The sequence below is a fragment of the Lygodium microphyllum genome, chromosome 30 (genome assembly GCF_053477565.2).
Source record: "Lygodium microphyllum isolate KBCC chromosome 30, Lygodium_microphyllum_v1.1.10, whole genome shotgun sequence".
Lineage (NCBI taxonomy): Eukaryota > Viridiplantae > Streptophyta > Polypodiopsida > Schizaeales > Lygodiaceae > Lygodium > Lygodium microphyllum.
Genome location: NC_141164.1, coordinates 18,495,402 through 18,510,188, shown reverse-complemented (window position 1 = coordinate 18,510,188; position 14,787 = coordinate 18,495,402). Strand labels below are relative to the sequence as shown.

The 14,787-nt window shown below is 43.3% G+C and overlaps 1 protein-coding gene across 1 annotated transcript in view; it reads left to right on the top strand.

Annotated features, from left to right (window-relative positions):
* LOC148009594 (UDP-Glycosyltransferase superfamily protein) overlaps positions 1-14,787 on the top strand; it is a 111,413-nt gene that overhangs the window by 30,681 nt on the left and 65,945 nt on the right. The window contains exon 5 of the mRNA XM_087673310.1: positions 5,076-5,181. Coding sequence (XP_087529436.1) covers positions 5,076-5,181 — 106 coding nt within the window. The remainder of the gene's footprint in view (positions 1-5,075; positions 5,182-14,787) is intronic.

Genomic DNA, 14,787 nt, shown 5'->3' with positions numbered 1-14,787 from the left:
TCTGTGCATGTTATGGGACACTGCTCAGAAAAGGCCTGCGTGGTTACGTATCAATTGCTCTGGCATGCATCCTTTACATTTTCGTTTGAAATGGGGCAACTTTGCAGGACATTGCTTTTTGTGTGGAAAATTGGGGCATTTCATGGCCGAATGCCCAAAGAAGCACCACACTTCAGATGTTGAGCATGTTGCGCTGCCTATGGAAGACATGGTGTGTGATGCTGTGTCGCAGGATGCCACCCAGCCACCTCAAGTCTTGGACAAAGGGAAACAACAGGTCTCGGGTTTGGATTCTCGTGGCGATGACTGGGTGGATGTACACACGAAAAAAGGCAAGAAGCTTGTTGCTGGCATGGTGGATACTGTGCCTACTGCCTCACCAAATCCCATGCGTACGTATATGCGCAGGAAAGAAATATTGTCTTCAGAGCACTCTGCTCCTGCTATGGTTTCTTCTGCTCCCCGTCAATAGCCACCTAGGAGAGCGTATTTGGATGGTCCAAAGGGTCCACCTGCTAAGCTGGCTTTTGATACTAAAGGTAACATCATTACCCCATGGGATCGTCGTTATCCCCGTCCCAACTCCAAGTCAGTGGATATGCCATCTACCTCCAAAGCTGGTCGTCAAAACTCTTTTGCTGTGTTAGCCGACTTTTTGGATGACGGAGTCCTGGACATTCTCGCAGAAAAGGTCAAATCGAGGCAAGCTGTGCCTCGTACCTGATTTTCTTTGGAATACACATGAAGATCGCCACGTGGAATGTGCGAGGGATTTGCTCTCGCCACAAGCAACATGCCCTGTGGACTGTTTTGCATGAGAATCAGTGGGATGTCCTGTGTGCGGTTGAGCACAAGAGATCACGGTGAAGCAGGAAAAGTTGTGGATTGCCATGGCTTTCGTTTGTTCTATGCAGGGACACATGCCAGGCAGTATTCTGTGGTGCTTATGATTGTACATGAAAAATATCAGCCGGTTCTTATTAAGAATGATGTACATGGCCGCTTTGTGGTCATTGAAGTTTTATTCGAAGGAGAGATCTTATGGTTACTTGGCCTCTATGCTCCGAATGATCCTTTAGCTCGCCGGGAGCTTTGGCATACTCTGCAGACTTCCTTGTCTCTTGGCAGACGGGGTTTTTTGATGGGAGATTTCAATATGTGTGTTGATTCTTCACAGTCCACATCAGAGCATTCGGTAATGGATGCGCCAGAACGTCGTATATGGCAGGACTTGGCTCTTACCGTTCTTCAGCAAGATCTCTGGTCCTGGTTGCACCCTTCTTCTACGGGGTTTACTTTCCATTCTGCCCAGTATGCTACAACATGGTCGCGATTAGACCGCATTTACATCATGCAGAATGATGATTTCCTTCCTGAGATGCTCGAAATGAAAGTGTTGCAACAATATGCCTTGTCGGACCATTTTCCTCTCCAGCTTGAGCTCCTTGCACAACCCATTGCACCTTTCAAGCAATTTTTGGATAGACTTCCTTTGCGTTTTAACTCGTCTTATTTGAAGCATGCAATGTTTCAGGGCTATATGCAGCAATTGATTGATTGATTCCTATTGGTTTTCTCATCTCAGGGCACTGCTTCGTTTGAAAGATTGCTCTCTAATGTGCAGCGGGTTGCTCGGCAGTATGGGATTCATCATGCCTCTCTTTCTCGGCGGCGTCGGAAAGCAACGGAGGATCTCCTGGCATTGGTTCATTCTTTGTTGGTGGACACTCCAGATGATGTATTTCTGCAGTCACTGGCAATGCGTCTGGCTGATCTTAGTAAAGAGTTTCAGTTAAAATCTTATCAGCAGGTCAAATTGCAACATCTGACAGAGACTTTGCAAGATAGTGCTTGTCAGACTCATAAGTTTTTTCGAGCTCTCCATGTCTCTCCTGCTCGCGAGAATATGAGTAGACTCCAGGATGCAGACGGGCAAATGGTCCTTGATCCGCAGACTATTGTGGATATGTGTAGGAATTATTTCCTCGACCTTCTTGGTTCCACTTCTCCTCCTTCAGGCCAAACTGCTCATGCTCGTTCAGTTTTTTATGATCTGGTCCGCAATCAGGTTCCGCAGGAAATGCAATCTACTCTGGAGGCAGATATTTGTGAGGAGGAGGTTATGGACGTTCTGTTACACTTGCCCAAGGATAAAAGTCCTGGCTGGGATGGTCTCACCAATGAGTTCTTTGAGTTTTTTGCCACCCAGCTCGCGAAACCATTGACGGCTTTGTTTCAGCAGGTGTGGGAAATGGGGATCATGCCGTCCTCATGGAAAGAAGGTCTTATTAAACTGCTTCCAAAAGTTCCTTCGCCGTCCATGTTGAAACAGTGGCGTCCAATTTCTTTGATGGGTTCTATGTATAAAATCTTTTCCAAAGTAATGGCGAACCGGCTCCATAAGCATCTTCCTGCCATTGTGCATCCTCTCCAATATGGTTTCATTAAGGGCAGAAACATTTTGCACAATGTATTAAATGTGCAATTGGCGATTGATTATGCAAGGCATTCTAATCAGCAGGTCGTACTGGTTCAATTGGACCTGGAAAAGGCTTTTGATTATCTGGACTGGTCTTTCATTGCAGAACTTATGTCTACCATGGGCTTTGGTGCTCGGATGTCTCGTCTGATCTACACTATCAGTGATGCAGCGTCTTCGCGCGTCATGCTGAATGGAGGCGTTACCAAGCCAATTGTCCTCGCCCGCTCTGTTAGACAGGGGTGCTCTTTGAGTCCCCTCTTCTTTGCCCTTGCGACTCATCCAGTTCTTTCGATGTTATCTCACATGGCAGCTTCTTCTCAGTTGGCTGGATTGTTGCTTCCCTTTGGACAGCACTTCATTAGTCAATCCTTGGCTGATGACAGCTTTATGATTCTACGTGCGGACAAGGATAACCTTCGCAAAGCATTAGATGTTTGGGCTCTCTTTGGTCAGGCTTCCGGTCTTCGCATCAACGCTTTGAAATCAGCCCTTCTCAGCTGCACGGAGTCGGATTTGCAGTCATTGGATTGGCAGGGACTGGTTCTTCCCCGTGGCTCCATTGTCAGGCATCTTGGGTACCCTTTGGGTGTTGATGTTCCTCCAAAGCAGCTACTACAATGGATTTCATAGAAACTGGCGGCTAAGTTTATGTATTGGAAGTCTCAGGCCTAGCCCTTCCCTATTCGCCTCAAAGTAGGCCAGACAATTATGTTGCCAATGCTCACATATTTCTTGCCATTGCTGCCATGGACTACTACTACACTGAATGCTCTTACTCAGTCTATTCGTTTCATGTTATGGAAGAAGGATTCTTTGCATACAGGCATTTTCTGGATTTCTTGGTCGCATGCGTGCACCCCCAAACGCATGGGTGGAGGGGCTATTTTAGATGCCCAAACTCATATGCTTGCGCTCCGTTGGTCTCTTTTTCGCGCCATGTGCTCGGATCATCATCCATGTGTCGTTATAGCCCGTTATTTTATTGAGGATCACGGGCTTCTACATGGTAACACTCAAATCCGGGGTTCTTGGTGGCATGTTCTTAATGTCGATTCTCGCTTCGCCAGTTCTTCATCTGTGCTTGCCCATTTGGTGTGTTCATGGAGAGAGGTCCTCCGGAAGGTGCAGTGGCATCCAGCGGAGGATCGCTTAGCTACTAATTCTTTTCAATCGGAATTGTTGGCAGTCTCGCGGTTAATTTCGTGGGAAGGCAAACATGAGCTTCGACCAAAATTCAACCGCATGGCACGTTTGGGCTTAACTTCGGTAGCGGATGCCACCCTTGCCAGTTGCAATGTGTTGATATCGTTTCGTACCGCCAGGAGGCTTTTCAGGATCCCGCGTGGATACAAGTATTTATGGGAACAGCTTTTGATGGTGCTCCAGAGAAGACAACCCTTTCCTGCCCTTGCTACAGATCGTCCCTGGCAGGATTGGGACTTTGCAGGCCGGCTCAATTTAGAAAAGGCTTCAGCTAACCATATGTATCATCTTCTGATTAAAGATCATCAATGGCTGGTTACTAAGGCTAATACTCTATGGGGATTGCATAAATCCAGGTCATGGTGGAGGGTAACGGTGATGGAGTGCTGGTTGAACAAGACACCCTTCAAATATAAGGTCTTTCTTTGGAGGGTGATGATTGGTGGTCTTCCGCTTGCTTCAGCCCTTTCCAAACGTTGAATCTCCAAGGGCACCTGTTTCTTTTGCACCACCATTGTGGAATCTGCCCGTCATCGTTTTATTTCTTGCCCCATCTCTCAGAAAATCTGGTCATTCTTGTCGGCCGTCTAGCGAGCGGTGGTTGGTTTCTCGCTACGCCCGTTTGATTGGGTTTTTGCGCGGCCCAAATATCCCACACCGACACAGCCTCACATGAAGCTTTTGTTTCACTTTCTTCGATATTGGGGCTGTTGGCATAACTGGACCATTCGGAATGCTTTTCTTTTTGATTCCGCCTTTAATGTTCAGCGGCATATTGCGCGGCTTAAAAGTCTCTTGTATTGGCAGATAGATCTTCTTCGGCACTCTGACATCCTCCCTCGGGAGGACTTACGTCCCTGGCATATGGCAATTTCCTCTGTGTCTTTGCCATGACTTTGTAACTCTTTGGTTGTCTGGTTCTTGTAGAGAGTCAGTGTGTACACATGATGGGGTAGAGCCATCGTGTATCTTGTAATCATGCAAACTTGTACCTTTTTTCGTAATTAATACAATTACCTTTTACGGAGAGAGAGAGAGAGAGAGAGAGAGAGAGAGAGAGAGAGAGAGAGAGAGAGAGAGAGCGAGAGAGAGAGAGAGAGAGAGAGAGAGAGAGAGAGAGAGAGAGAGAGAGAGAGAGAGAGAGAGAGAGAGAGAGAGAGAGAGAGAGAGAGAGAGAGAGAGAGAGAGAGAGAGAGAGAGAGAGAGAGAGAGAGAGAGAGAGAGAGAGAGAGAGAGAGAGAGAGAGAGAGAGAGAGAGAGCGAGCGAGAGAGAGAGAGAGAGAGAGAGAGAGAGAGAGAGAGAGAGAGAGAGAGAGAGAGAGAGAGAGAGAGAGAGAGAGAGAGAGAGAGAGAGAGAGAGATTTTTGAAACTATGCTTCATTTGGTGCAGATTATTTTCTATTGCCACTTTCCTGACCTCCTTCTTGCACAACACACTAGCCGACTTAGAAGATTCTATCGCAAACCTATTGACTGGCTTGAGGAGAAGACAACAGGTGTACAGATTGGTGTAGCTTTTTGGATTTTTTTATGATGATTGATGTGAAGAATTCAAAAAGAGTGTCTGTGATAAGTAAGGGAATATATTTCTTATGCATTTTAGGAGTGTCTGTGATAAGTAAGGGAATATCTTTCTTATGCATTTTAGGTGCAAATGCAAAGGATCACATATTACTCATAAAATTGTTGTGCATTTAGTATTTATGAATGCCAAACTTTTTTGTTTATAATGTAAAATGCTAACATTGAGTTGGCAAAATTGATAATTAAGGATTTGTTGAAAGCACATTATTCTCATCAAAATAATCCTTTCAAGCAAGGGTATACATTTCATCACAAGCTAGTTTCAACTTATAAATCTCCACCCACATCAAATATGTGTGCCTTTTTGTCCCTTTAATCCTCCAATTCTCTTTTGGCTTTGAAAGTGCTTTTAGTTGCAATAGAGTTACACAATAATTGGGTACAACTTATACAATGTGCTTGATTTCAAGACCTAAGAAGTAGAAAAGAACTACCATAACTTGATGGGGATTACTAGGGTTCTTTTTCCACAGTTGACCTCTTAAGCTTTTCTCATGTACGTGTTCACATGCATTTGAGATATTTTTGTAAGTCCTTAGTGTCATAGTGAGGGAGTGAAGGGAGATGGGGGCGGGGTTTAAGAGGGAGTGATTTGGAGGTGGGAGTGGTAGAACAAGAGGCAAGGCAGGTGGAGAGGGCTAGAACGATAGAGAGGGAGGAATAAAGGATGTGATGAGGAGAATCTAGCTATTGTAGCATGGGGCATGCTAAGGGTTGTGTACTGCTTGAGGGCTTGGCTCACTATTGAGCTAACATAGTCTTCTTTCCATAGCTTGAAGTGTTGGAATTTGGTAAATGTCCATCATAAGGGTTTAGACTCTATTATACGTCTAGCCTCCTGATGCAACAATCAATTGCTTGGTGGCTAACACATGACATTAGAACATTGGCTTAGTTGCCTAGTGAGTAGTGACTATTATTTGTTGTTGCAACTTGGATTGAGGCATTGCTTGCCACAATGTTAATGACACAGAGGATCTTGTAGAGATGTTTTCGTCACTTGAACTATCGGTATAGTTGTGGCTTGGTCATGACATCAAGATCAATTCTTCTGTTGAAGAGTCTCCAAAGTACATCACTAGATGACAATACTCTGAGAAGAGAATGCTATGGCACATGTTGGACTACTTCACTATGAAACATGGTACATAGGGACTACTGTCAGAGGGACGTGAAATTTTAAGATTCTTTAATCTTGCCGATAATATTTAATTAAGTTATTAATCAAATGTGTAAGGTTGTTTAGCACATGTGATGCACATGGCAGTTATTTCATCGTAACAGGCCAAGGATCTTGAGGATGCAGTGGGTGTCAAAGGCAAAAGTCATGATAATTTGTACTAGCTAGGCTTTGGGGGTCAGTTGGTGTCAGTTTTTATTCCTAGCACAGTTGTTTGGCCAATAAGTGTCAGTGGTGATGCTAGGGACTAACATTAATTAATTAATTAATACCAGTTTAAGGGTCAATAGAGATTGAGGACCACTTGAGGTTGCAAATGGCCTAGCCAATTTAACTATGGATGGGCAAATTTAATTTTGGGCAGGATTAGAAGGGATGAAATTAATTTTCATGATGATTTAATTTTGAAAAATAATTAAATGGTTGGATAATACTGAAAAATGGGTTTAGAACACTGCCACTTGGCAAAAATACCCATGCAAACTTAGAAAACGTTTTTGGGGCTAGGTTTGAGCCATTCAGTTGGTTTATATCTTGGGCGGGGGGAGAGAGAGGGAGCCACTAGTCCATTTTCTGATCAGAGAATAGCAATTTGCTGCAGAAGACAGCCATCTAGGGGCCTCAACAGTCAGGGAACAGGAGGGAGACACCTTCTAGGGGATGGTAGGCTACAATATTTTGGAGGTGCCTGGCAGTAGATGACTGCATTAAATGTAGACTGGAGCAGGTAGGAAGCAGATTTTAGGGTTTTCTTGTGAAGAAAATTAGATCTCTCTCTCATCTTGGCTTTGTCGCACCTTCTCTTATAATTTCTCAAAAGATCTCAGCATTTTTGAGCCATTTTGAGTAGTTCTCAGCCAAATTTGGTGGATAGCAAGAGAATTTCTGTTGTAAACCCTAAATTATTGCAGAAATTAGAGCTTGACAGTCGCCTTGGGACTCGTGCCAACACGAATAGGCATCATACACTGAAATTAGCACCTGAAATTCATGGAATTGATAGGGATTTCAGATACCAGGTCATCCAATGTGAATTGCGGCAGAATTTGGCTAGTTGGTGGTTCCATTTGTGCAATTTCTGGGTGAAAATCAAGGGGAAATTGGCCCAACTTGTTTTTGCTGAAAATCAAGGTGAAAATCAAGGGGAAATCGGCCCAACTTGCTTTTGTTGATTGTATGTACAACAAGGGGCTTTTGGATCAGCAAAGGAGATTGTTCTCAACTTGTTCACTGTTCATTAGCAATAAAAGATAAAGAAATACCGAAAGGGGCGCTAGTTTTGGGGCCAATCACGTGTCTATTGTCCAAGATTGTGAAGATAATGTGTGCATTTCAGTTTATGTTGAGTTTTTAATTGCTGTTATTAAGTGCTTGATCAGGTTTTATCACCCTATCCGAGGAGGAGGTTGATTTCATGGTTCCATTGCCAAGATTCCACTCATTTTCTTGATTTGGTGGGCCCGAGGCACCTGATTGCAAGCCAAAGCTTTGTGCTAGTGTTGATTTTTGCTCTCAGGTGAGAAATTACAGCAATATGTGTCTTTATACAATGAGATGCAATCAAGCAGTGATGATGCCTCTCAGTATGGACACTCACATGGGGAAGAAGGAAATGTAATGCCTAATCTTGGACAAGGTTCAGACCATGGATGACAAGCTGAAAATCTTGCTATTGGGCAAGATGCAAGGTCTTCAAGGTATAATGAGGCTAATTAGCAACAAAGTGGAGGAATTTAATGACCAATTCAGAGGAAGTCATCTTCTACACCTTCGGGACAACAAGATGCATCGAAGGAAATGCCAAAGGCTTCATTTGAAGCTCCCAAATATACTATGGAAGCAAAACAGTTAGTACCTATGGGGCAAGGAATGCAAATGCAAGGCCATCATGGAAGTGCCAATCCAATGGATTTTGGATAGCTGGGCATGCATTCTATGAAGAGGCAGCCAGGATACTTTGATGGTAGCACAATTTTTCATGCTATGGTCGAGCAAGGACTGTAAATGGGAATGTAAGGCACAAATCCCTGTGGTATGCAGTAGCCAATGCATGGTGTGACACCTAAAGGTGCAGCAAAAGACTACGATGAGGGTGGAAAAGTAGTGAAGTTTGAGTCCTTCAATGGTGCACAAGATAGGCTGAAAGCTTTGACTTTCATTCAGCAGTTTGATACAGCCTATTCAGGGGGAAACTTCATAGAGTTCTCGAAGATTTGAAAGGCAGCCACTTTCTAGAAGGGGAATGCATTGCAGTGGTGGTCTACTCAAGCAAATGTTTGCATCGAATTGGTTGACAAGTACCTTTGAGGTGGACATCATGATAGGTTGGAATAAGCTAGATGCTAGGAAATGTAAAAATTTAGAGTAATATAATAAGAAGTTTTGGGATGCATTGCTACATGTGACTTCTTATTGCCTTGTAGCCCTTCATGAGCAAGTGGAAAAGTATGTTTGTAGGCTGCCCAAAGGAATCATGGATTTTTGTATTAAGTCTACCATGTTTAGCATATCTCAGCTCATAGAGATTGCTACTATATTAGATACTTTGTTGCATGGGAAGGATTCAGGCTTCCTAGAGAGTGGGGAGAAGCCGAATAAAAAAATTGTTTCAGGTTGAGAAAAGGGGCAGATCTGAAAGTCAGCTTGAAAAGAGGCCAAAACAGCAAAGAAAGGGCTCAAAAACATTGGCGCAACGTAGGGAATTGATGGTTGCAAATAAATGCTTCATTTGTGAACAGGAGGGTCACATTGCAAGAGATTGCCCCAATAGGCAGCAAGTTGAAAAATTAGAAAATCAAGGAGATCCTAAGGGAAAGAATCCCAAAACATCAGTGGGATTGGTGCCCGATGTTGTTAGTGATTAGCCCAATGATGATGCTACTGAGTTGTGCAGAGTATGGGGAAAAATTAGGGATCAACATATATTGATTTTCTTTGATAATGGTGTACGAGTCAACTTAATCTCTGTTGAGATGTAAGCTTGTCTAGGCATTAGAGAAGATGAGATGGGACACATGGGGAAAGTTGGAATGGCATGTAAAGGCCATGCAGAGCCTGTCACACCACTCATTGTAAAGCTTTAGTTGCATATATAGGGATATGTGGACATCAAAGACTTCTTTATTGCTCTACTTGAGGGTTGTGATGTATTTTGCTTGGAATGCCATAGTGTCATCGTATACATGCAGTGATTGATTCTTGTGCAAAAGAATTCACTATTCAGTATAAGGGTGAAATTTTAAGATACTTTAATCTTAACGAGTACATTTGATTAAGTTAATCAAATGTGCAAGGTTGTTTAGCACGTGATGCACATGCCAGTTATTTCATGATAACATGCCAAGGACCCCGAGGATGTAGTGGGTGTCAAAGACAAAAGTTGTGATAAGTTATGCCAGTTGGGCTTTGGGGGTTTGTTGGTGTCATTTTGGACCCTAGCATAGTTGTTTGGCCAATAAGTGTCAATGGTGACACTAGGGACTAACATTAATTAATTAATTATTACCACAACAGAGGTTGGGGACCACTCTAGGTTGCAAATGGCCTAGCCAATTTAACTATGGATGGGTACATTTTATTTTGGGCAGTGTTATAAGGATTGAAATTAATTTTCATGATGATTTAATTTTGAAAATTAATTGAATGATTGGATAATGTTGAAAAATGGGTTTAGAAGGTTGTCACTTGGCAAAAATGCCCATACAAATTGAGAAAACGTTTTTGGGAGATGGGTTTGAGCCATTCAGTTAGTTTATAGCTTGGGAGAGAGAGGGAGCTGCTGGTCCATTTTTTGATCAGAGAACAACAATTTGCTGCACAAGACAGCCATTTGGGGCGTCAATAGCCAAGGGACAATAGGGAGATACTTGTCAGGGCCTAGCAACAACATTGCTGATTAGGTAACAACATTTTGGAGGTGCTTGGCAGTAGGTGAATGTATTAAATGCAGGCTGGAGTAGGAAGCAGGCAGATTTTAGGGTTTTCTCGCGAAGAAAATCAGGCTTTTCTCTCATCTTGCCTTTCTCTTACCTTCTCTAGTAATTTCTCAAAAGATCTCAGTATTTCTCAGCCATTCTGAGCAGATCTCAGCCAAATTTGGTGGACAATAGGAGGATTTCTGTTGTAAACCCTAAATTTCTGTAAAAATTAGGGTTTGATAGCCACCTTGGGATTTGTGCCAACAAGAATAGGGATCGTATACTAAAATCAACACTTGAAATTCGTGGAATTGACATGGATTTCAAATGCTAGGTCATCCAATGTAAATTGGGGCAATATTTGGCGAATTGGTGGTTCCATTTGTGCAATTCTTGGATGAAAATCAAGGGGCAATTGGCCCAATTTGCTTGTTGATTGTATGTACAATAAGGGGCTTTTGAATCAACAAAGGAGATTGTGGAATCTCAACTTTACACTGTCCATTAGCAATTAAAGATAAAGAAATACCAAAAGGGGCGCTAATTTTGGGGCTAATCGGGTGTCTATTGTCCAAGATTTTTAAGGTGATGTGTGCATTTCAATTTATGCTCAGTTATTAATTGCGGCAATTAAGTGCTTGATCAGGTTGTACCACCCTATTTGAGGAAGAAGGCTGGTTTCAACTACATAGATGACTCCTTTCTCTAGGGCCATTAGGGTTTTCTTAGCAAGCTCTATGGTGGTGTTGGAGAGCTGTAATGCACCTGGATAGTGCCCATGTTTGGATGAGTGTGAGTAGTGCAAGATGATGTGGTAGGAGAGCCACGCGGTTGGCGATGCCATGGTAAGCAGTAGGTTCACGTGTGTAGTCATCTTTTTACGATGGCAGCATGATGGTATTGAGATGTTGATGCACCTTTTTTAGCCAGACCTTAAATGTTGCTAACATGGCAAAGGCTTTGTAAGGAGTCCGTATATAAAAAAGAGTTCATGCTGTTTTATTTTGAAGGGTCTACTAGACAATTGATGAGGTAGAATAAAGGGAGATCGGTGACAACAAGGGGTATCATTGTTGGAGTCTACATTTTGGTGATTGTGATCAACAAACACAATCTTTTTCTTCTAGAGATTGTGCCTATCACGGAGCAGCAAAGAGCAAGTCTTGCTACGAGCTAGAGTTTTCATAAGGTCAAGGTGAGTTGAGAGTGTTTGTGCTTTGGTTGTGTTCAAAGATTGTTTGTGGCAGATTATGGTTGGTATGAAGAGTTGTCTTGGATAGAACAATCAGGAAACTTTGAGGATTCAACATAAGGCATGCTGGTTTTGAGTTTGGGATATCAGAGCCATACCTTGTACAATCCATATTTACTTGTTAATATGAGATTTGAAGATCTCTTCCGCCTTTTGGGTTCTGTTGTCTCTCTCTTGAATTATGCAATTAGGAGCTAGTGTCTTACAGGGAGGTAGTCAAACCATGAAGATCCATGTCCTATTATAGCAGCCTTGACAATGTGTGGGATCAGATGAGAAGACTGGAATGGAGCCAATTGCCAAGTTTAGAGGAGTGTCCCACAATTTAGCTAAAAACCATGGTCTTGGTGTACTTCTTCTCATGACTTCGTCTGATCGGAGTTGGTCCTTTGTAAGACCACTAGGCCAGGTTGATGAATCAGTAGCAAAGGTGGGTTCCACAATTCTGCTAAAAACTATCATCTTGGTGTACTTCTTCTCATGGCTTAAATTGATCAGGATTAGGAGTTGGCCCTTTGTAAGACGATTAGGCAAGGTTGATGAATCAATAGCAAAGGTGGGTTCTGTGAGCATTGGACTGTTTATTTCCATTGTGCATGCCTTGAGTAGGTTCTTGCACTGAACAATCAGTTGCCAAAAAATGAGGACCTGCCTCAAGGGAGTGGCAGGAGTACATGAGCCGAGGCTCTCTCCTGCTAGAAGAGCTATCTATTGAAGTTAGTGGCAAGCCCCATCATCTCCTCAGGGCAAAATCCTACTCTCACGTACTGATCACACAAGTTGGGGATCTGATCTTTAAAGGTACTAGGATGGTGCACTTGAAAACCTCTTTGCACATGGGTTCCCTTTCCATAGCCAGAAAGCAGCTGAGGTGTGGAAGGGGAACTTTATTCTCTTGTTCTCTAAGCTTCTAGAGCTGCTTGTGCCCGTAGCTCTTGGGCATGGAGGGTGTTGTTTTCAGGGGTTCTTGTAGACCCTTCGCATGGCTGAACCTCTCCTCCTCTGAGCAGTTCTGCTTGGCACAGAGGGCTACATTTTGACAATTATTGCTCGACTCTCCCAAGGTTTGTGCCACTTGCTCTGCAATCCCTCCATCTTGCACCCAATCCGTAGCCCAAAGCTTTCTGATTTGTTTGCATACATTCTCTCGCTTATAAGTCAAAGCTGGAATTTAACATGAGCTTGGGTCAAGGCTTGCAGCAGTTGCATTTAGAGAAAGAAGGGCCCAAACAAGATCTGGTATCATGATCCTTGTCAACTTTCTAATCTAGCCTCAGTGAGAGGTGCCCCAAGAACCCACATGGAACTTGTTTATTGCTATAGGAGCACGCCTCCCAACTGCTTGCAGTGGTAGGAGAAGTCTAATGAACCATCATGCTTGCAGAAGGCTCAATCTCTCTAGATATCCGAGGCACCTACTTAAAAAATGAAAGCCTCCTACATCTCGTGCTCATCATCTGTTATATTGTGGCACCAAGAATCACCTTGATTAGTCTATCTACTACGTCTGTCTAGAAACCAGACTATACTCTTGAACTTCTATCGTTGCATAGACATTTAGGATTCCAATGCTAGAACTCCCAATATCTAGCCTAATTTGCAAGGTTCATCTTGCATCATAGTCTTGTGATCTTGGTGAAAGGTGAGAAGGATCGAGCAAGAGAGCACAAAGGTGAGAGCTATGGCGGATGGAGCAAGAGCAAGAAAGAGAGAGACTCCAAATGTGGGAATTCCAACAGTCACAATGTGTGACCGGCCTTCCCTTTATTCAAATGTCACTGAAAGAATAAAGAATGAAGTGACTGTGACGGGCGCCCGCCGCCTGCAGTGTGCAGGTGCGAGTACTGTCAGTGTAGTAATACACGGGCAGCTAGGCGGAGGCGCCTTTACTCCCAACAACCTTCCACTTAAAGGCGAATCTACCTCAGTATGAGTGAGAAGAAAAAAGAAAAAAGACAGTACAACATGTACATAGATACAAGAGGATAAGGAGAGACATTATCTCATCCAATGCCCATCAACTTCCTAAGGAAGGCAAAGTGCTTTGTAGAGAGGCTTTTCGTGAGCAAGTTTGTAGGGTTTTGGTCAGTTGAGATCTTGACAAGGTCAACAGACTTGTCCTCAATGACCCCAAGAATGAAGCGATACCTCACCTCAATGTGTTTTGTCTTCGCATGGAAGACCGGATTCTTGGCTAAGTGGATAGCACTCATAGGATCCGAATGCAGTGTAGGGATAGCATTTGCAATACCAAGGTCAGCAACCAAACGACCCAACCAATTGGCCTCCTTGTAAGCCTCAATGGCTGCGACATACTCGGCCTCTGTAGTAGAAAGGGCCGTGCATTTCTGCACCCTAGATATCCACGAAACAATACCTCTAGCAAAAGTGAACATATAGCGAGAGGTAGACTTCCTATTATTTGCATAGTCAGAGTCAGTGTATCCCACGACTCCTGTATTCTGGTTGCCATAATATATGCACATATCAATAGTGCCGTTCAGGTACCTCATGATACCCTTCATGGCATCCCGATGTCTCTTGTCAGGTGTAGCTATATAACGTGTCACAACATCAACTACAAAAGCTATATTTGGACGGGTGGCTATCATGGCATACATAAGACTGCCCATTACGGATGCATAGGGAAACTTGGCCATCTTGGCTCTCTGGTCATCTGCTTGTCGACAATCGGCTTGTGATATCTTCACATGAGAAGGCAATGGACATCCAATAGGCTTTACATCTTGCATATGGAAGTGCTCAAGGACTTTATGAATGTACTCTCTTTGTGATAGATAGAGTAGTCCTTGATGCCTATCACGCGTAATGCGCATATCAAGAATATGATCTTTAATCTCAAAGCTCTTCTTGAGCTAATTCTTAAGAGCATCCAGCTCATCACGAGCCGTCCTTGCCAAAAACATGCCATCCACATAGAGTACCAAAATCAATAAATATACATCACGAACTTTCTTCGTGTATAAGCACGGATCCATAGCACTATGGCTGTAGCCCTGTGTTTGCATAAATGCATCAAACTTATGATACCATCCCCTAGGTGCCTGCTTCAAGCCATAAAGACTTTTTCTCAATTTGGATACTAGGTGTTTCTTGCCAAGCTCTGCAAAGCCCTTAGGCTACTCCATGTAAATCTCATCATTCAAGT